The sequence below is a fragment of the Meles meles genome, chromosome 7, assembly GCF_922984935.1.
Source record: "Meles meles chromosome 7, mMelMel3.1 paternal haplotype, whole genome shotgun sequence".
In the NCBI taxonomy this organism is placed as follows: Eukaryota; Metazoa; Chordata; class Mammalia; order Carnivora; family Mustelidae; genus Meles; species Meles meles.
In genome coordinates this window covers 134,809,149-134,833,476 of record NC_060072.1, presented here as the reverse complement: position 1 = coordinate 134,833,476, position 24,328 = coordinate 134,809,149, and the positions used below count along the sequence as shown (strand labels likewise).

The 24,328-nt window shown below is 35.9% G+C and overlaps 1 protein-coding gene across 1 annotated transcript in view; it reads right to left on the bottom strand.

Moving 5' to 3' along the window:
- The window catches only part of GPR158 (G protein-coupled receptor 158), a 425,723-nt gene that overhangs the window by 122,492 nt on the left and 278,903 nt on the right, over positions 1-24,328 (bottom strand). The window contains exon 5 of the mRNA XM_046014062.1: positions 16,610-16,678. Within this exon, the coding sequence (XP_045870018.1) occupies positions 16,610-16,678 (69 nt within the window). The remainder of the gene's footprint in view (positions 1-16,609; positions 16,679-24,328) is intronic.

Here is a 24,328-nt window from a genome sequence, read left to right as displayed (position 1 = left end):
TTTTATTTTTTTTGCAGCTGAATGTTTCATCTTTTTTTTTTTTAATTTTTTTTCCATTTTATTTATTTTTTCAACGTAACAGTATTCATTCTTTTTGCACAACACCCAGTGCTCCATGCAAAACGTGCCCTCCCCATTACCCACCACCTGTTCCCCCAACCTCCCACCCCTGACCCTTCAAAACCCTCAGGTTGTTTTTCAGAGTCCATAGTCTCTTATGGTTCGCCTCCCCTCCCCAATGTCCATAGCCCGCTCCCCCTCTCCCAATCCCACCTCCCTCCAGCAACCCCCAGTTTGTTTTGTGAGATTAAGAGTCATTTATGGTTTGTCTCCCTCCCAATCCCATCTTGTTTCATTTATTCTTCTCCTATCCCCCTACCCCCCCCCCCCATGTTGCTTCTCCATGTCCTCATATCAGGGAGATCATATGATAGTTGTCTTTCTCTGATTGACTTATTTCACTAAGCATGATACGCTCTAGTTCCATCCACGTCGTCGCAAATGGCAAGATTTCATTTCTTTTGATGGCTGCATAGTATTCCATTGTGTATATATACCACATCTTCTTGATCCATTCATCTGTTGATGGACATCTAGGTTCTTTCCATAGTCTGGCTATTGTAGACATTGCTGCTATAAACATTCGGGTACACGTGCCCCTTCGGATCACTACGTTTGTATCTTATGACCCAGCAATTGCACTACTGGGTATTTACCCTAAAGATACAAACGTAAGGAACATTTCTAATTTTGTTAGTATGTCAACGGTGAAGACAGGCTCTATAACAGGGGTTTGTCAGAGCCTTTTACATCATAGTATCAAGTAGCGACCTTTTTATAATGTGAAAGCTCTACACTGGTGTTGGCACATCAAATTCCTTGTTTCCAGGTAACTGGAGAAATAAGTCATTGGATTTTTACTACACGTCAGGCATCATGCTACACATTGGCAAATACAAGGATGTATGAGACATAAGATAACACATAGAAAGCACTTCAGATATGTGATATGGAAAAGCACGCAATAGATGTCAGCTCTTATTATTAAGGAGATCCTTTTGTTGCTATTTATAGTGAAGAGAGAAACACAGGAACTCAACTATAAAACCAAACATAATACAGTAATACTACAGTAGAGAAATGATAGTTGCAATGCTTAATTGTTCTGTAATACTGTTACTTTTCCCCTAAATTCATTAACAATGTTAATATGAGAGATAATCTCCTTCTTCCCTCCCTTCTTCTTCTTGCTGCTCTTCCCTGAAGTCCAGGACTCTGAAGACAGGAATTTATTTCTCATTGTTTTTAGAACATTACCGTAAGACTTTTCCCCCAGAATCATGGATTCTTTTCTTTCCAATACAAAGAGACAGAAACAGAATATATTTTTCTAAGGAAGAATTGAGAAGACACTGAAGGACAAATGTGAGACTTCCTTAAAAACCAAGATTTCCAGGGTGAAAATAATTCTGCTTAAACATTAACTAAAAATTGTTAACATGCAGCCTTTGACTTTTACTTTCAACATTCTACTTAAACAGAGTGGGACAAGAAGGTGAAATAAAATGGCAAAAGGTTGACTGAATGAAGGTTGTCAACAGCTGCCAAAAAGTCTGGGTTATTAAGTGTTTAATTCATTTTTGTAGCTTAAGTTTTTTAAAAAGATGTATTTATTAGAGAGAGGGAGAAAGAGAGAGGTTGAGAATGGGCAGCAGAGGGAGAAAGAGACTCCCCGCTAGCAGGGAGCCTGAAGTAGAGCTCGATCCCAGGACCCTGGGATCATGACCTGAGCTAAAGACAGACGCTTAACCCACGGAGCTACAGAGGCACCCTGCAGTTTAAATTTTTTAATTGAAATGCTATCTGAGCTTCTAACACAGATCAGTTCAATGTTAGCCCTGAAGATCTGTACTGTCAGTGCAGAGTAGGTAACTACTGAATTTTTCATTTGCTTTATGATGGCAGAAAGAGCCCAAGTGACCAAATGACCAGTACAGTGGCAGTCTTTGAAGAGTGCCTGGATACAGACGTGCCTGAACCTGGACTGAACAGAACCATCACTTTGGTCATTATGTCATCAGAGACAGTCATTTTGCCATCGAACGTACAGTTGTCTGGAGGAGGGGATGCATGAAGCCAGATCACGGCAGACTGTGGAGCAGTGATCCCCGAGTCTGAAAAGTCACCTTCAATTATGAGGAAGTAGCAGTTTATTCGTAAGGCTCCCAGCCAACTGCACTGAGATTCTGCCTGAATTTAATGTGAAGTCCTGAAAAGGAGGGAAATGAGAGAAACAGCCCAAACTTACACCTCAGAGATGACTCCAGTTCCAATTTGTATGCTGACCCCAGGCTTTCATCTGCTATTTCTGGAAAAGAAGTTCCAGTACTTCCTTTTTTTACTAATCAGTGAGTGAACTGCATGTATTCTAAGTTCAGCCCCTCCACTTACCGGATCCTATCTAAGGGCTTCCCTTATGACAATATCCACGTCTCTCTCACACCATCATTTTCCATCTTTAGGGGTCATTCCATAGCCATGCAAACATGTAATTTATCTCATTAAAAAAATGTCGCTTGACCTATTACTTCCTCCAGTACTCCAAATCCCTACTTCTGTTTACTGTAAAACGTACAGATAAAAGGGGTTTACTTGCTGTCTCTGTTTCATCTCCATCTATCACCCCCTACTGCTCCAAAACGGGTCTTGTCAAGACCACCTCAACATTCCCAAGTCCAGCAGGCAATTGTTGTTCCTCACCTTAGAAGACAAATCAGCAGCATCTGAAGGAGTTACCCCCTCTCTTCTCTCTCCTTCTTGAAACACAATGTGTTTGAATGAATTCAACTGATCCTACTCCTGCTTCCCTGCTAGATCATTCCCAGTCTCCTTTGCTGGATCCTCTTCATCTTCTGAACCTCCAACCATTCCAACACGTCTGTCTGTCTGTCTGTCTATCTGTCATGATGATTTTTATATAGAGATACAATAAATATCCATACCCATTTATCTACCACTCTGTTTAAGAAAGAGAATATTACTATTCACTACAAGCTTCCTTTATGCCCTTCTTTCTCTTTGATCCCATGCTCTTCCCCTCTGTCTCAGGCAACTATCATCCTGAGTTTTGTGTTTGCCATTTTCCTGCTTTCTTAAGGATTACCTCATATGCTTGCATTATATACACAGACACACACACACACACAGTTTCAAACTCTGTATAAATGGAATCAAACAGCATTGTGAGATTTGTGGTATGTATTCTTTAAGGCAACTATTATAGATTTATATTATTAATTTTACAATGGTAAGTTATATAATAGGTATTATGTGGAAAAGGGTAATGAAATCAAGCAAGATAGAGAAATGGCTCAGTTTTAAATGCATTCCTTTATTACAGACCTCAAAGCCTTTAACCAGAAGTGTTCGCTGTGACTCCCTAAGTAGGAGCATTTGTCAAATACACTTGACCTCTTCTTTCTTTAGAGCCTCTTTTATTTCAGAGCATCTGATGAAATGCTGTGCTTTACATCAGAAGGCAAAATGTGCAACTGTTTTGAGAGAAACCCATATGATCAGCAAAGGCTCTGATATCCTCTTCACAGTGAACAACAGAATGGCATGACTGATGTGTGAGGTGGACAAGACCACAGAGCAGGGCAAGCATTTTATTCCACATTTCTGTAAGCATGATGAAAAGGAGACACTCTCATATAGAAATGAACGTGTGAAGAATGAAGAAAATCAAAGTTAAATTGAAAGTAAGTTTGGATCAGAATGTCATCTGAACATGTCTCTATTTCAATTAATCATATTTATATTATTGCTGAAGCCTGGAGATGGAATTCAAAATAAGCCTCACTTTGAATACTTAACAGACAAGTCATGGAGATTTTTATACAACTAATCATAAATTACATTTCCTTTAAATAATTTATATTAAGTATTCCTAAAGGTCTATCAATAATGATTATATTTTCACAATATAAAACTAATCTATTTTCTTCATATTACAGAAATTGTAATGTGAAGAGATACTTGTATATAATAATCACAGTTTTCAGGTAAATGTATAACTGAAATATAAAAATTAACACACTTTTCCAATACATTCTAGGAAAGCAATCTGTCCTTTATCCCAGAAGTTCACACTGACCTTTCTAATTTAAGCTATAGGTCCAAATGCTTTCTTCAATCACACTTGTACCAGGCTCAGGATACTCTGATGTTGGGTTTTTGCTAATATGACTATATGTAAGGATTACATCTTTATATTTTTCCTTTTGCTATTTTTTTAAGTAATAAATCTATTTTACTGTATTACGACTCCCTAGTGACATTGTGTCGTCCCTGACATTTAAGGTATGATTTGCCTTGTCAAAACGTCATCTTCTTGTCACTTTTAAAAGAATACTTGCTGCCCTTTCATACAAGTCTTCATGATTTTTTCCTCTAATAGCTTTGAAGAGGAAACTATTTTTAAAGGTACATTGCCAATTTCAATTCTTTCACAACTACTTTTCTGTTTGTGACTATTTTATGAATTATCTCTTAAACATCTTTAACGGTATCTTTTACCTTCTTATGTCAAAGTGTTCATGTATAAGACCACAGAGATAAACCTGGACACTTGTATTTGTATTTGTATTTGTAGTTTGTTAATATAAATGTCTAACAATTCTGAGGATATTTTTAGAGACCATTAAAGTTCTCTAAAATCACATGTTCACAAATAATACCTTAAACCTAAAGTATAAATTTGCTGGTCTTTTTGCAAATTGAAAATAACCAAACTTCAGAAATAGTTAACTAGTGGTGTCCTGGGTCTGTGCAGGAAAATTTAAGATGGATTTTTGTAAACAGAGGAGAAACAGTAACTTGGAAAAGAGGGAGAATGAGTTCCTGATGTGTTTTTTTTCATGGGCAAAGACATTACCCCATCAACTCTAGAAAGGGAGTTAGAAATGAACTGAGACTTTATCCTTTTGTATTCTTTCTTTCTTTCATTCTTTTTGTTTCTTCCTCTTTCTTTCTTTCTTTTGTTCTCTTTCTCTTTCTCTCTTTCTTTTGTTACTAGAGAGCTATAATATGCTAGCTAGGACATTGCTGCTTTCTTATCTTTTGACTCAAACCATCTGACTGTCAAATTCTCTCTCATTGCCAGAGCCAGGATCTCCGTATTTGTTGCTATAAAGGCATTCTCAGGGTAATTTATTATGCTCTTAGTCTACTGCCAAACTGTGACATTTCTGCCTCCACATCTCTACTGTTAAAAATTCTCTACGGTTGTGGTGGTTTATTCTCACTTTAATGTCCTAATTTTTTAATTAACCTCTCCCCGTTTATTACAAAATAATGAGTTCCTTAACTTCCTTTCACAGAAGAGTTGATATCTGAGTGGGGAGCTGGCTATGGAGATATGTGGGTTAAGACTACTCTAGGAAACAGCCAAGGTCAAGGCTGTAGGCTAGATTGCCAGGCCTGCTCAAGGAAGAGCGTCAAGACCAGTACTGATGCCGCAGAGTGAGAGAGGCAGAGAGCAGGGGAGCACAAGGTTAAAGAGGTAAAAATGGGGCCAGGTCATGTAAGACTGTGTAGGCTAGAATTAAAGTCTGGGTGGCTCAGAGGGGTAAGCATCTGCCTTTGGCTCAGGTCATGATCCTGGTGTCTTGGGATTGAGTCCTGCCTCAGGTTCTCTGCTCCTTGCTTCTCCCTCAGCCTCTGCTTCTCTCTCTCTCTCTCTGTCTCTCATGAATAAATAAATAAAACTTAAAAATAAAAGTCTCTTTTTGATCTAGGTTCTTTTATACCTCTCCATAGGGAACTCAGAGATAAAGAAGAGATTTACAGCTATACAATTATATAGGTATATGTGCGTGTGTATAATTGGTTTAGCTAGAATTATATTGAAACTCGATACATTTTTAATGTGCTATAATGGAAGCAAATGCAGCAGACATGGTCCCACTCTTGAAAAGCTTGTAATTAAAAAGTATGATTCTAACAGATCTATTCATTGGAGAGTGAATATTTGTCGTAGGAGGGCTGAAAGGAAACTTGGGAATTTTCCTAAAGAAACACAGTGTCATCCCAGATTGGAGAGAGATCTGGAGACACATCATCTTTGTTGATGGACTTAAGTGGCACGCTAACCAAGGAAGGCCGCCAGACCTTAAGTGAGTAAAAGAGGAAGGCGAAGCCTCAGATTATAATACGACCTAAGTTTGTGTGGCTTCATGTGACTTCAAAATAAAGAAGTAGTCTGTGTCATTCTATGCCTGTGTCAATCCTGCTGCTATCCACTTAGTTCTTCATAAAATAGCTACCTATAAAAACTGTTTTCTTAAAAAATGAAAAGTAGTGAACCAAAACCACAATGAGATACCACTTCACACTCACTAGGATGGCTATTAATTTTTTTTGTTTGTTTTTAATACACACAATAACAGGTGTTGGTGAGGATGCGGAAAAACTGGAATCCTTGTGCATTGCTGGTGGGAATTTAAATTGCTGCAGCTACCTTGGAAGACCTGCAGTTTCTTAAGAGTTAAATTACCATATGATCCAGCAATTTCACTCCTAGATATATATATACCTGAAAAACTGAAAAATGGGACTCAGATACCAGTGTTCATAGCGACATTATTTACAACAGTTAAAAGGTGACAACAACCTAAATGTCTATCACAGATAAATGGTAAACAGAATGTGGTATTATACATACAATGGAATATTATTCAGCTGTAAAAAGGAATGAAATTCTGACATATGCTACCACGTGGATGAACCCTGAAAACATGATGTTAAGTGAAATAAGCCAGACACAAAAGGCCAAATACCATCCAACCCCACTTACATGAGTACCTGACAACAGGCAAATTCAAGACAGAAAGTAGAATGGAGGTTACCAACAACTAGGGGTAAAGGAAGAATGAGAAGTTATTATTCAATGGAAGAGTTTTAATTGGGGATGATGGAAAAGTTCTGGAAACAGTGGTGATGATGGCACAACACTATGAATGTATTATACATTAAAAATAATTAAAATGGTTAATTTATATTTGTGCATATTTTACTGCAATAAAAAAGAATTATAACAAAAAAGAAATCAGAAAGGAACCAGCACAGACTCTTTGTTTAAATACTGGAGGAAAAGGGCACATGAAGAATGGACAACGAAAGTGATGTTACCCAAGAAACTTGGCACAAGTTCAAATAAATAATTCTCATGGCCTCCAAGAAATTATAAAAAACCATGTTCCCTCTGATAAAGCTCAAAGAAAAAGATATTAGAATCAAAGAAGAGATAAGAAAAACAGAGAAGGAGATAAAATTGCTCCAAGGAAGCTGGAGAAGAGAGGATAAAGTGAAAATGGAAATAAAATAAAAACAGTAGAGAGGTTAAAGGAATATTAGAATCGACTCAAGCAGAATAAACACACCTGAGAATAGTGTAAAGGTCACAGAATAAAGGCTCGATGGAAACACACAAAGCAAAATAGAAAAGAGCAAAGAGATAGAAATGACTAGAAATATTATAGATAAAGAAGGAAAAGAAATCCAATGTATACATAATTCCTGCTCCTGAAGAAGAAACAAAAAATTAAATAAATATATTTTTAAAATTCCAGGAATGGAAGAGGCCTTACATCTTTATATTGAAAAGAAACACCATGATCTAAGAAAAACAATAATACAGAATGATAAATTTCAAGATAATATTTAGTTTCAAGACTGAAGAATGCACTAGGCTATTTCAAGAGCTGAAAATATTCAGATAATGGATAGAAAGTTCTAAACAATAGAAAGTGTGTCCTGAAATATTTATACTCAACTAAACTATTCTTCATGAAAAAAATTATTCTTCATGTATAAGGACAATGGGTAGAGATTCTCAAGCATATAAGAACTCAAGAACTATACAACTCTTTTTCCTTCATGAAAAATCTATTAATGAAAACTAAGGGACAAATCAAAATAAAGAACTGAGGAATGAAGAAGGCAGGTTACAAAGACTAGTGAAAATATTAAACCTATTTAATACAGACTTAAGGTTAAACAACTATGCGTATAATAGTTTCATAATTGCATATTATATATACATTATGAATGTTAACAATTCAAAAATTATTTTTTAAAAGATTTTATTTCTTTATCTGACAGAGAGAGAGATCACAAGTAGGCAGAGAGGCAGTCAGAGAGAGGGAAAAGCAGGCTCCCCACAGAGCAGAAAGCCTGATGTGGCACTCGATCCCAGACCCTGAGTCCATGACCTAAGCTGAAGGCAGAGGCTTAACACAATGAGCCACTCAGATGCCCCAGCAATTCAAAAATTATTAACAAAAATCAAAAAGTAAAGGGAAAAGGCAATAGGAATGTATTTATGTTTGATTTCTTAGCTGTTCAGCTGAAGTCAAGTGATCCTGTCTAAAGTTGAAACACATAGCTAAGTCAAGAAGAATTAACCCAACTTTTAAGACATTTTATAGTCTTTTTTAACTTTAAATAAAGATCTATTAGTACTAACAATGCATGTTGTGAAGATTCATTTATCTAAAAGTTAGTAACATTTTTAGTTTTCCTTCAGTTTTTTGGTTAAAACAATAAGGATTATAATTAATTTTTTATAAAATGTCTTAGATTTGTATCTTGATTTCTACCATTCATCCATTTTCTATTTCAACTTATAAATGTGCACACACAGATGTCTCCAATGATCAAATGTATACAGTGATTATTTCTGGATGATACTGACTTTGGTTGTTTGGTTATGATTTTTTCTTTGTGCCTAGTTTGGAAGTAATAGTAATTACTATATTTCAAACAATCAACATAGTATTTTTAAAAGGAATACAATCTAATTGGTATTTTAGCAAAAATGTAAACACTGTTGCTTTTTCACTGACAAACTAAAGCCAGGGGTCAAATTCCCAATGATTTAAGGCTTTCTCAGTTTATTAAAACTCCTTCAGTTAAGGTAGATAATTACTTAATTCCTGACATATCACACACTGATCTAAGATTCTTAACCAGATACCCTGGAATATGCATACTGGCTAGCCTCCATGCTTTTATGAGTAAAAGACCAAAACCACCAGCAGTCAGTCTTCTCTCTGGTAGGCTGGGGGAAGAATATAGGAACAAGTGGATAAATGGAACTGCACAGAATTCCAGGATATTTGTAAGCATTTCTTCTATTCCTCTAACCTATCCTATAAAAGGAAACAGAGTGTCTTAGTGGCACAATCGTTAAGCTGCCTTGAAGGAGGTGGTCTGGTTTTGTCTTTTAATGTCAATATTTTAACCAATATTCCCCAAACTAGCAAGGGGATTAAGAGTCCTCTATTCCCGGGCACCTGGGTGGCTCGGCCAGTTGAACATCCAGCTCTTGGTTTCAGCTCAGTCATGATCTCAGGGTCTTGGAATTGAGACCCATGCTAGGTTCTATGCTTAGCACAGAGTCTGCAGGTGATCCTCTTCCTCTCCCTCTGCTCCTCTCCCTACTCGGAAGCACATGAGCATACGTGCACATACACTCCCTCCCTCTCTCTCAAATAAAGTCTTACCAAAAAAAAAAAAAAAAAAAAAAAGCGTCTTCTATTCCCATACTCTTTGAGCTACCTTGGCATGAAACGACTATTCCCACACTAGTGTTTTCTTGACAGTACTGCCAAGCTCATGAGTATTTCACTATCCTTCCAATTGACTTTTCCTCTTTTGCTCTGGATTCATCCAAATGGATCTAAATGACACCAAGTAAGATGCCATCTAGATCAGCTTAAAAAACTGTGTTTTAAGGATAGAATCTTTGAGTTGAGGAGAAATCTCCTTACAAAAGCCCCTAGATAACTGAGGTTGGAGAAACATTGGCCTAGCTGTAAAATTGGGAACTTTGTGCCCTACGTTTGTCATACTGGAAGTAAATTGGTCTCATGATGAACTGCTACCATTTCTCTCCAAAAAAGAACCAGGGCTCCTTGGAGAAAAGGCTGATTCCAGGGCTGGGCTAGGGAAAGTACTCTCTCTTGAACTAGACTGCAAGGAAGTGCTTGGGATAATGGGGTAATATGAAAAGAATGCAGGAGCCAGCTTAAAGGGGCTTCACTGGGCAAATTTAGGTTAACTTGAGCTTTAAAATAAATAATTATATTAATAATGGATTAAAAACTCAGCTGCTTTAGCTATATTCTCACGGTCACATTCTTACTCTCCCTCCCCGCTTTCAACTCTGTCCTTTATTTCCCTCCCCATAAGCTCTGTGCTCAGAACAATATGCTCCTGTTTTTCCTCTGCTTCTGAATGCTGTGTGCTCTACACTGGAGATTAAAAAAAAAAAAAAAATCTGAGTTTTATTTTCAGGCTTTGGGGTGATCATAAAAAAAGTAGTCTTAGGTCCTGAGCCACTGAAATCAACTTGATATGGTCTGTAGGGTTATTTGTTAGGTTCAAATATAAAATAGCCATTTTTTAAAGTAAAATGGTTCAGTACCAGAAACATCATATGGTTCAACAGCATGCTCATAGCAGTTTTCCATTGGGTCTTACAATCAAACCATAAGCTATTTTAAACTGGTTCCCTGTTTTATCCTCTTGCCTTTTATTTCCTTGGAGACCTTATGAGGAAAGGTGCCTGAACAAGGAGGCAGAACATGGGCATTCCTGATTATCCTGTCTAATGTTATCTCAATCATACATTTATCCCTCTATCCCAAGTACTGTCGTAGAATGAAAGAGGAGTGGTAGACCAGGAGTCAAAAGACTAGATTCTAATCTTGGCTTTCTCACTACTTAGTTGAGAGAAGTTGGATAAGTTACAGTTACTCTCAGACTCTCCTTTTATTTGCAAAATAGAGGTTGAACAAAGACTAAGTTGTGTCTGATGTTCCTTCCTGTTCTAATATTTTGCAGTTCTTTATTTTCGGGCGTGGGGTGGAGTAGGGAAACAACGTGAAAATTAGCATTTATTTATTTATACATGTATGGGTATAGAAAGGCTCATCAGCCAACCAAAGAGTTAATCAAGGTTATAGGAAAAAAATGCACCTAAATGGCTGAAACTGGTGGTTTTGTCAAGTCAAAAACGAACTTCCAGACTACATATCACTTAAAATGATTTACTAATCCATAAAAATGTGATTTTATGTAATTTAACAGGTAGAATATAGTTTAGTTGATATTTTAAAGTTCTTTTTTTCTCTCTTCTGTAAATTATATTAACGTTTTAGATGATTATGAAGACTAATCATTTGTTCACAAATGTATGGACTTCAGATCATGAGTCTCTTTTGAGAATCTGCAAGAAAATGTTTTAAATGTCTCTGCTATCCAATTATAACAATGCTAAATTTAGTCAGATTTTGGTTTGTCCTCATCTGCACAATGATGATAATCTCTAATTTGGACTTTCCAATATAAGCATTGTTATGAAATCGTCTGTAGTCTAAGATTGCTTAGAAAAGGCAAAAATAACCTTAATTCTTGCAAATCTGAACAACAATATGCAGCATAAAAAGAAGAAAAGGCTCATTGCATAACAACTCAGCAGAACAGTGAATACCCAAAGCCTCCTTCCATGGAGTTACCCAGCCCTGAAAACAATTCTCCTTTATTCAAACACACTTTAAACAACAACAACAAAAAACTATAAGCCCCATAAAACTTTCACAAGCAATTTTGGTAAGGACCACACCAGGAACAGAGAAAGTTGGTAAGATATCTAATAAATAAGGAAAGTATAGGTCATATTTATATCATCACATGATTAGACTTTTTGGCTATACTAGGTTTACGGAATCATCTTAATACAGAGATCTTCCTTGCAGCATAAAGTCTAGCCCAAAGTTACAAAGTTCATTTCTGCAACACCCAGGGAAGTCAATAAGCCTTGGTCCAATAACCAAATTACTTACTCCTCTTATCAAGAAAGCTTTGTGCACATGTACCCATGCATATATATACACCCTATGTAGCAAAAAGTTTCCTATCAATTTCTGATACATCATCTCTCATTCTCTCATCTAAAATAAAATTACTTTCCTTACCACACTCAATCAATAGTATATTTTAATCTCCTTTCTTCCCTTATATCTTACGCTTCACCCACATCTTCATTAATTAACCTGACCCCTTCTGTCTTCAGGGCATGAACTTATTTGAAACCAAGGAACACAGTATAAACACGGGAAGTATATATTTATATCTCAAGCAGTTACAGAAAAATATATGTTATAAAAGACAAAATAGATAGCTCATTAAACATGACGTCAATATGATGAGGTTTCTGTTAGAATTTTTTGGTAAGTCTTCTCTTCTGGTTTTTTTTTCCCCTCTCATGTATATCCGAATTATGAAGCAGAAGTGCAATCTTTACATTCCTCTTAAATTTCCATTTCTTTCCCTTTTTTTTCTCTGCGTCTGACATCATCAGACTTACAGGTCCATTAGATAGCTTTCAAAATTGTATACCAGTCAATGAAAGGGTCTTCAAAAACTGCCTTCAACATTTAGCAGCATAAAACTTACTCTTCTTTCAAATATTCTTGTTTTCTAGAGTACTTTGTCCATTTAAGAGGCTTTAAGATTCTTTCCTAGATTTTAGACCCATGCTCATTAATATAACCACTTGATTTGAATAAATATGAATCTTATAAATAAAAACAAAATGAAATTTTGCTAACATCTTAAAATAACATTAAGAAGTGTTTTACTGGGGCACTTGGGCAGCTCAGTGGGTTAAAACCTATGCCTTCGGCTCAGGTCATGATCCCAGGGTCCTGGGATCAAGCTCCGTGTCGGGCTCTCTGCTCAGCGAGGAGCCTGCTTCCTCCTCTCTCTCTCTGCCTGCCTCTCTATCTACTTGTGATCTCTGTCTGTCAAATAATAAATAAATAAATAATCTTAAAAAAAAAAAGAAGTGTTTTACTGCCTGTTATCACTAAATAAAGTAATATTAATAAGGATCATTATTCTTATTCTTCCACAATCAAGCAGGTTCTTTGGAAGCTACTTCAATAGGACAATAGCCACTAGTTTGCAGTACAGGTCTAAATTCATTCAAGTATAACCTCATTCATTCACTCACTGCATATTGACTGTGCTTCAACTACGGTGACAGGTATTCAACTGTGAGCAAAAAAAAAACTGTATTATCTCCTTATTTTCAAAGAACTAGAGTTCTTTGAATGAGGTGCAGGAGAATGACATTAATCAAATAATGGTACTTGTGAATGGACACTTACAAACTGAGATGGGGGTTGTCAAGAAAGAGAGTGGGATTCCATGAGAAACTACTAAAAGAAATTTGACTCTGATTTGGATTCAAGGAAAGAAAGCTCTCTTAAAAAAGTGATATTTAAGTAGAAATCTGAAGGATGACCAGACAAGTTGTTAGTTAGGCAGAAGAAGGGGTAAGATGGTGGGGAGGAGGAAGATAAGAGGACTGCTTCTGAAGGAAACGCATGTGAAAATATCCTATATCAAGAGGTATATTCATTTTTTATTGCTGCTGGAACATATTATTACAAACTCAGTGGCTTAAAACAATATAGACTTATTATCTCACAGTTCCAGAATTTAGAAGTTCAAAATAGATCTTAGAGAGTTAAAATCAAGGTGTTCTTTCTGGAGGTTCTTGGGAAGAATCTGTTTCCTTGCCTTTTCCAGCTTCTAGAGACTGCCTGAATCCCTTGGCTCATGGCCCCTTTCATCCATCTTCAAAGCCAGCAAGAGCGAGTCCAATCTTTTTCATGATACTTTCTCTTTGATTCTCTCTCTCCTGCTTCTCATTCTCACTTAGGACCCTTGAACCCATCTACATTATCCAGGATAATCTCTATCTCAAATAGCTCAAAGTCCTTTATTTCATCACATCTGCAAAATCCCATTTTCTATGTACGGTAAGAAATGTATAGGTTCCAGGAATTAGGACAGTGGACATTTTGGGGGAGCCATTATAATACCACCATAAGAGAGATTATGTATCATTTATGAACTGAAAGAAGGTCAGAGTTGGTGGGGGCAGAAAGTGAGAAGAAATGTGGTATTGGATGAGGCTGGGGAGGTGGGCAATTACCTCACTATATATAACATCATACACCATATCAAGGGTTTTGATCTTTATTCTAAGAATACTGGGAAGCTAGCTATAGAAGAATAAATGAAACAAGATGGGATTGGGAGGGAGACAAACCATAAATGACTATGACTCTTAATCTCACAAAACAAACTGGGGGTTGCTGGGGGGAGGTGGGATTGGGAGAGGGGGAGCGGACTATTGACATTGGGGAGGGGAGGCGAACCATAAGAGACTATGGACTCTGAAAAACAACCTGAGGGTTTTGAAGGGTCAGGGGTGGGAGGTTGGGGCAACCTGAGGGTTTTGAAGGGTCAGGGGTGGGAGGTTGGGGGAACAGGTGGTGGGTAATGGGGAGGGCACGTTTTGCATGGAGCACTGGGTGTTGTGCAAAAAGAATGAATACTGTTACGCTGAAAAAAATAAATAAAATGGAAAAAAAAAACAAAAAAACATCAAAAAAAAAAAAAGAAGTAGTAACAGATTAGATTTTGAAATACCCCCTGGCTACTGGATAGAAAGTGTATTTTTTAAATAACAGAGGTTCAGGAAAAAGATGATGGTGACTGTAACAACAGATATTCAGATGATTATTACTCAGATTAGTGAAGTCATTTGGGTCTTTTACTTCCTAATTGGGTGATCCTATAACTTGGGTTAAACATCTTTCCGATAGTTCTATGGGGAAAATGAAAAGTTATGATACACAACTTGCCATTTATACAGAAACAGTCCCATGCATGATAAGGACCCTTCGTATTAAATTGCTTCTGTTATTAATTACCATGCATAACTCCATACTAGTAAATTAGACAACTTCAGTAACATGGATGATTTTGATTATATCCAAATAAATTTCTATCTTAAGAATAAATATAATTCAAGAAGTAGAAGACTTGAATAAGTCAAGAACCCTATAAATACTGAGTGGGGAAGAAGATTAGAAAATGGGGTAATGGAGGGGGCAGGATCCGAATTGTGTTAGATCTTAGAGCTCATTCTAAGAATTTTGGCTTTTACTCTAAGTAGAATTGTGAACCTTTCTAGCGTTTTGAGGTGTGGCATAGTCTAATTTGGGCATTACAACAAGCCGATACTTTGAAAATAGACAGATCACGGAGGGGGGGGGTTAGTGTGGAGGGACGGAGGCCAGGGAGAGATTATGACAATAATCCAGAAGAGGCTGATTGTGGTTTAGACCAGGATGGTAGCACTGAATGAGGTAGAGGGAGTGGCTGGGTTTTTGTTATGTTTTGGAAGGTTTCTGATGGATGTGAGAAAAAGAAAGTTGTCAAGAACAACTCCCAGGTTGTAGCCTGAGAAACTAGCAGAACAGGGTTGTCATCAATGGAGATGGAGAGACTGACTTTGGGGGTGTGGTAGGGAATTCTGGTGGACCCTCAGATAGATTGTAGAGTAAGTAACTGGATATGAGTTTGGAGCTCAGAGGAAGGGTCTAAGCGGGAAATACGAATTTGGGAGTCACTGTATTTAAATAGTATTAAAGCTTTGAGGCTAGATGAGATCACCAAGGGATAATGTAGAATCAGAAAAGCTCCACCAGGACTGCTGCCTGAGGCACTTAAGTATTAAGAGGTGGGAAAGAAGATTAAGAATCAGCAAAGAAGGCTGAAATGGAGCAGCTAGTGAGGTAAGAGGTAACCCAAAAAGAACATGGTGCCATGGAAGCCCTACCTTTATCTTCTCTAACATCTACTCATCTTTCAGAGCTCAGTTGAGTGATATTTCATTCCCTAGGCTTAGTTGTCTCTCCTACGAGCCTCCACAGCACCCAGTCTCCACAGCCTCTTGCCTTTTGTCAATTACATAGTAATTGCCTGTACTGACTCATCTCATTCTGTAAATTATAAGCTTCCTGAGAGGAGAAATCCAGTTTCTCTCACTCACAAAAAATTCCCAGTTTAGCATAAGTACTTAACACACAGTAACTGCTGAATATAAATTGGCTGAATTAAATTAGGAAAATTAGTACTTACCTTGTGGTTACAGACAGGTTGCTAGTGTGATAGGAAGAGTCTACTAGGATTATCTATGCCATAATACCACACACCTATTTACTTTATTTTTGTATGTAACCATTTGGAATTTTCCCTCACAAACTTGTTGGCGTGTCTCATGGTTTTGATTCAAGTAGAGAGGGAAGGAGAACCTTATTCATATGTATACACATATGTATATGGAAAGCATACATATCAAGCAAGCCTTTTTTATGTTAGCGCACTGAAGCAATTAACCCTCCTGGCAAATTTGGGAAGAAAAGTATGATTACCTCCACTTTACTTTTTTACTTTATATGTCTATTATATATAGATATGAGCATACAAACTTGTATATAGACATATAAAAAAGTAATATATATATATGAATAGTTATATATACAATAATATACATATACATTTATATAAACATATACACATACACACACATATATATAAATACACATACACATACATAAAATTTACTGCCTGAGCAAGATAAAACAAATGGCTATTTTTAAAATTCAATTATGTTACTTACTGGAAAGTATAGCAGCAGAGACCCAAAAAGAATGGTTTCCAAGAGGATAAGGCCCGATGCCCTGATGCTCTAATAAAAAAATAAATAAATAAAATGTAAAAAAACAAAAAAGAAAGAAAAAAGAAAGAAAAAGTCATTGTTAGTTAACATTCCCAGAATGGAAGAACTTATGCTATTGTGAGAATACCTCAACTAGTAAATGAAAACTGGCTCGTATTTCAGAAGCGAACCTAACTGAACCATGCAAAAAGACTGACTATAATGGTGGGAGTGGACTTGATGATATTGCCAGTGGTTTTACGGAATTTTGTTCTCTAAAATTTGAATCCATGAACAAGCTGAGCAGCTGAGAACACTTTCTGGAAGATCCTTTCAATCCAAGAAGCTCACAGACACAAAATTTCTTGCTTATATTTCTGAAACATCAACCACAAGTACATATGGAATGCTGACCCTCAGCCATTTCACAGATACTTGCAGGATGGTTTCAGTGGGTAAAACAGACATACACACAAGGTCTTGGCATCTCAGTAATATACATCTTACCATGTCAAAATATCGTCAACCATGCTCACCTAACAGAGCTCCACTCTGTAATATAAATCACACTCAATAACAGAGGTATTTTACCTTGTGAACATGCTTAAATCATTCTTTTTTTTTTTTAGATTTTATTTATTTATTTGACAGAGAGAAATCACAACCTGGCAGAGAGGCAGGCAGAGAGAGAGAAGGAAGCAGGCTCCCTGCTGAGCAGAGAGCCGGATGTGGGGCTCGATCCCAGGACCCTGGGATCATGACCTGAGCCGAAGGCAGAGGCTTTAACCCACTGAGCCACCCAGGCGCCCTGCTTAAATCATTCTTAACTGAAAATTCAATAGACTAAGTTGAGTTTTTAATAATTTCCTAATTATTTAAAGTTTACTATACATAAACATGCTTAATAACCTTAAGATATTTTGTTAGACTCAAACAGCATTCTCTTTCCAAAGCAAAATGACTGAAATTGTGGCAAGAAATAAAAGAACAAATAATTTTATCTTCTAATAAAAAATTTTGCTTCAATGAGTTTAAGTGTCAATATAGAGTAAATATATTAAGAATACAAATATAAAAGCAGGTTTTTCTAGAGTACCTGTGTTTTCACTAAATGCAACATGAAATTTAAATGAAAATTACACCTGGTGCAAATATTGTATCTTCACAGGAAAATAATCTGAAGTAGCAGCAACTGATTTTGCAAGAATAAAAAGCAGCTAAAAACCCAAGCTATGAGTCCATTACATTAAAACAATGTCAGATAAAAAATAAAAATAAAACCAAAATTAAAAAAAAGTCATACAATGTCAGATAAATGAAGCCAGAGAAAGAAAAGTATAATATCTCTTCAAAACACCGCTAGGACATTGTTAAAACACAGAGGAATATTTTATGTAATCCCTCAAAAGAACTCAAGGCTTTCATAAATCTAAGAATTTGCAATGGAGAAACAAGTTTTGTCAGTGAACAGACTTGATTAAGTGGCTTCTCACTATTGGTCTTTATGTTAGCTAGCAGATGCATTTTAGGGAAAAGAAAATTCCTATCAGCAAGCCTTTAGATGGGTTTTGGCTGCTGGAATTTCTAAGATGGCAAATTACATTTATACCTAATTGTGAATACTTGATTTTTTAAACTTTATAAAAAGAGGACACCAAGAGTGAGAGTCCAAAATATTATATAAGACTGGCTGTAAAACAATCTATGCAATATTGTTTAGAGATTTATTTATTTATTTGAAAGAGAGGGAGAAAGTGTGCTCATGAGTGGGGGCGGGGGAGAGAGAGAATATCAAGCAGGCTTTTCCCTGATGAGGGCAGAGTCCCACACCAGGCCTGATCCCATGACCCCGAGATCATGACCTGTGCAGAAATCAAGAGTGTACACTGAACTGACTGAGCCGCTCAGCGCCCCCTCCATGAAATACTTAAAAAAAAAAAAAAAAAGAGGGCGCCTGGGTGGCTCATTGGGTTAAGCCGCTGCCTTCAGCTCAGGTCATGATCTCAGGGTCCTGGGATCGAGTCCCACATCGGGCTCTCTGCTCAGCAGAGAGCCTGCTTCCCTTCCTCTCTCTCTGCCTGCCTCTCTTGTGATCTCTGTCTGTCAAATAAATAAATAAAATCTTAAAAAAAAAACGATACGAAAAGAAGCTGCAAGGTTTAATGGAAAAGACTTTGAAGTTCTCTTCATCTCAGTTTGAATTATAAAATAATCACAAAGAAGGCCATCTTGAATTTCAATGTCTTCACCCATAAAAATGGGCACCCTAATAAGATAAACACCTTATTAAATCTGAGGGTTCTAATAAAACATAAGGCATACAAAATGGCTACTATTATGCCTGATTCTTAGCAAGACAGTATGCATATTCAAAGTAAAAGAACAGCACCAGGATGGTGAATTTGAATTCCACTGAAGTAGCAGTCAAATTTTTTTTTTTAAATGCTTGGGATCCAAATGACCTCAGAATAGCCCAAAGTGGGGGTAGAGAACCCAAGAGTTCTTTTTTTTCCCCCTTAGGGCCAATAGTTTCTTTTTTTTTTTTTAAGATTTTATTTATTTATTTGACAGAGAGAGATCACAGGTAGGCAGAGAGGCAGGCAGAGAGGAGGAGTCAGGCTCCCTGCTGAGCAGAGAGCCGGATGTGGGGCTTGATCCCAGGACCCTGAGATCATGACCTGAGCTGAAGGCAGAGGCTTAACCCACTGAGCCACCCAGGCGCCCCGGGCCAGTAGTTTCTTAGCTGCATTACAACCATTATTATCATGTAACAGCCATAGTGATGCAGATACTCTCAGAGTAAATAACCTGTCTCCTTTTCATTTGGTAATACTGAACAATCTTCTTAACTCTTCACTGCCTTGCTTCTGGCTGAGCAAAGAAGACCATAATTTCAAATTATTAATTGGAATTCCAACAAGTGGTTCTATAATCAAATAGAAGGCCTACTCAAAATGTGCATTCTTCCTTTCAAAATATTCTTGAGCTGATTTGGCCTCACAGAATGAGTAGGTACCTAATAGGCAGGACTTCAGGGACAAAAGAAGAAACCTCATGTTCCCTAGAACATTTTCCCACTGTCTTAGTGGTATTGGAAGTTCTTTGAACTAGAAAGAAGCTTTTTATTTTGTACTTGGTGCCAACGATTAATATACAAATGTTATAAGTAACATGTTGATTTAAGTTCAAAGTGAAGAACAGAAATCTCTTCCTCGAAGTCTAAGTGATAGGATGAGGAAGAAAAGAGGAGGGATTGAAAATGAAGGTGGTGCAGCCACTCTGGAAAACAGTATTGGAGGTTCCTCAAAAAGTTAAAAATAGAACTACCCTATGACCCAGGAAGTGCACTACTAAGTATTTATAAAAAGAATACAAAAACACTAATTCAAAGGGATACATGCACCCTGATGTTTACAGCAGCATTATCTACACTAGCCAAATTATGGAAACAGCCTTATTGTCTATCAGTTGATGGATGGATGAAGAAGATGTGGTACATCTACACAATGGACTATTATTCAGCCATAAAAAGAATGAAATCTTGCCATTTGTAATGATGTGAACGGAGCCAGAGAGTATTATGCTAAGTGAAACAAGTCAGTCAAAGAAATAAAAAAACCATATGATTTTACTCATGTGTGGAATTTTAAAAGCAAAGCAAACAAGCAAAGGGGCGAAAAAAAAAGAAAGAGGCAAAACAAGAAAGGCTCTGATGGTTACAGGGGGAGGTGGTGGGGGGATGGGTGAAATAGGTGATGGGGATTAAGGAGTATAATTGTCCTGATGAGCACAGGATGATATCTGAAGTGTTAAATCACTATATTGTACACCTGAAACTAATATTACACTGTATTTAACTAAATGGAATTAATATAAAAGCTTAAAAAAAAAAAAAGAAAACTGAATATGGGAAAGAGATATATAGAGGAAAATAATAGAGCCCAAGAAAGAATTTCATCTCCTTCACAGTTGTGCCTGAGATAGAAATGGTGGTATGGAACCCTTTTAACCAGAATTGCTAACTGAGAAACTCTGAGAAAACTTTACTGAGAGGATCAACAATGCACTATTTATTCATTTATACAATATACTATTCATTCAAAACACATACATACAATCAACACCATATATTTTCTAGATATATATAAATATACCAAATACATTTTTGGAAGATACATAACAAACTGATAACAATTTTTTTTTTCTTCTGGAGAAGTGGATAGATTTGGGGACAGATCAACTTATTCAAAAATATTTCATTTCTTGGTGATGGAGTCATGTGTTGCTATGTAATATGCATTACATAATTAATTAAATTAATTATTATTTTATATTTTAATTTAATGTAAATTAAATATACTATAAATGAAATATAAAATTTAATATATTTTAATATTATTAATTATTGATTAAATTAAGTACTATTAAAGAAAAGTCATCTAAAATGTGACAGTTCAACTATTGGAAAATTCCACCACTAGGCATCATAATATGCCAAGAAGTCTAAACGTAGGCCTTTCCAACTAATATCTACTTAATAAGGTTTTTTTTTTAAATTTAATTAATTTATTTTTTCAGCGTAACAGTATTCATTGTTTTTGCACAACACCCAGTGCTCCATGCAAAACGTGCCCTCCCTACTTAATAAGGTTTTATTCAGTACCAACCTGAGGCATAAAATTAACAAACAGTATTTTGTAATTTACAAATTTTTGAATTTACAAACAGGTAACTGTGGAGCTCGGGGAGTTAGCATTGAGCCTAAAACTCTCTCATGTAGAATCTATAAAGCCAACAAATATAATGCCAGAATTTACAAGAGAGGTGTGTGGATCCCATCTCATTCCATCCCACCTGCCCCATTTCTTAACCTTTCTGAACTGACTTATGAAGGTTTGTAACAGTCAAGTATCAAACCTGTATACGGGAGAAAAGAGCTAATCTCATTTTACCGATTTTATTAAATGATGTCAAAGACCATTTCTAAATTCCATAATCCTTGGATGCAAAGTAGAGAGGCATAAGATGAGGCACAGCTGCAGCTGTCACAGGATTTGCTCGTGATGTAGGCATCCAAAGGGAACTAAGTCACTACAAGTAGTAAGGCGATGAGAATGCTGAAGTCTGATCTTTTTCAAAAACAATTAAAATGGTGTGTCATTATTTTCCTTGATTCTACAAGGACTAACGACTTCATTTATAGTTTTTAAAACATTTTTAGCCACTGGGGAAATTAATGTATATCTTGCTAAAACAGTGCAGCTCTTCTGAATTACAGCTGATTTCTTTAGCCTTGTGGCAATTAAAGTTTCTTTCTATTACAAAAGGAACCTCTGAGCATGACGGTATTTTTACACAGCTGCACCTCAGAATGCATGATGAAATATATAATAAAGCAATAGAATTAGATTCTGAAAAGAATGAATTGGCATAGGTTTGGATCATAAAGCAGGACTATAAATCTGTATCATTGACAAAAAGAATCAGCCATGCTAGCAGAATAGACTTTTTCTATTTCTTTAGAGAAATCCATGGACAGGGACATTACAAATAAACAAATGCCTGATGAAACAGTCATACAATAATAAATTGGAAGCAAGATGTAAAAGCAGTCTTAAAGAGAATCCTAACATTGAGAGATATGAGGATACTATTTTTTAATAATTTTATTTATAGTTATATAAATAAATGAGAACACACTACATCTGGTTTGACAGACTAACATGCAAGGTCTGTGATGAAATATTGAAAAACCATTCAGATTTAGAAAAATTTGTCAGAGAACAATTGCCCAAAATGTGTTAGTTAAAATCAGTATTGATTTTTCCAAAAAATTATCAGCAATGAAAAAGGTACAAAAAAGGCAAAGAATACGTTCACAACAGAGATTGCTAAAGTGAAATAAAAGTAATTCAGAAAGTTTTATTTTATTTTCCTCAAAATGTTGAAAATAAAATAAAACTTTCTGAATTACTTTTATTTCACTTTAGCAATCTCTGTTGTGAACGTATTCTTTGCCTTTTTTGTACCTTTTTCATTCAGAAAGTTTTATTTTATTTTCCTCAAAATGTTGAAAATAAAATAAAACTTTCTGAATTACTTTTATTTCACTTTAGCAATCTCTGTTGTGAACGTATTCTTTGCCTTTTTTGTACCTTTTTCATTCAGAAAGTTTTATTTTATTTTCCTCAAAATGTTGAAAATAAAACAAAACTTTCTGAATTACTTTTATTTCACTTTAGCAATCTCTGTTGTGAACGTATTCTTTGCCTTTTTTGTACCTTTTTCATTGCTGATAATTTTTTGGAAAAATCAATACTGATTTTAACTAACACATTTTGGGCAATTGTTCTCTGACAAATTTTTCTAAATCTGAATGGTTTTTCAATATTTCATCACAGACCTTGCATGTTATTTATTTTACCTACTTTAAATTTTCATTCAAGTATAATTAACATACAGTATAATATTAGTTTCAGGTGTATGATATAATGATTCAACAACTTCTATACGTTATTAAGTGTTCATCATGATAAATATACTCTTAGTCCCATTCACCTATTTCACCCATCCCCTTCCCCCATGTCCCTTTTGGCAACTACCAGTTTGTTTTCTATGTTTAAGAGTCTTGTTGTTGTTGTTCTCTTTTTTCTTCTTTAATTTTTTGTTTCTTAAATTTCACATATGAATGAAATCATACGGTATGTATGGGTCTTTCTCCGACTGTTTTTAGTTAGCATTATACCCTCTAGATCCATCCATGTTGCTGGAAATGGCAAGATTTCATTCTCTTTTATGCCTGATTAGTATTTTATTGTGTATATATACACCACCTTTTCTTGATCCATTTATCTATTGATGGACATCTGGGTTGCTTCAGTATCCTGGCTATTTTAAATAATGCTGCAAGAAACACAGGGGTGCATATACCTTTTCAAATTCATGTTTTCATTTTCTTTGGGTAAATACCCAGTCATGGAATTACTGGATCATATGATAATCTTATTTTTAATTTTTTTAGGACCTTCCATATTGTTTTCCACAGGGACCGCACCAATTTACATTCCACCAACAGTGTACGAGTGTTCTTTTTTCTCCACATCTTCACCACACCTGTCATTTCTTGTGTTTTTGATTTTAGCCATTCTGACAGGTGTGAGCTGATATCTCCTTGTGGTTTGGATTTGTGTTTCCCTGATGATGAGTGATGTTCAGCATCTTTTCATGTATTTGTTGTCCACCTGTATGTCTTCTTTGGAAAAATGTCTATTCAGTTCTCTGCCCATTTTTAATTGGATTATTATTATTTTTTTTTGGTGTTGAGTTGTATAAGTTCTTATATATTTAGGATATTAACCCATTATCAGATATATCATTTAAAAATATCTTCTCCTATTCCGTGTTTTTGTTTTGTTGATGGTTTCCTTCACTCTACAAAAGCTTTTTTATTTTGGCATAGTCTCAATAGTTTAAATTTTGCTTTTGTTACCCTTGTCAAAGGAGACATATCTAAGAAAAGTGTTTTTATGGCTCAAATAAAAGAGATTACTGCCTATGCTTTCTTCTAAGAATTTTATGCTTTCAGATCTCAGATTTAGGTCTATAATCCATTTTAAGTTTATTTTGTTTATGGTGTAAGAAAGTGGTTCAGTTTCATTCTCAGTTTCCCAACATTTGCTG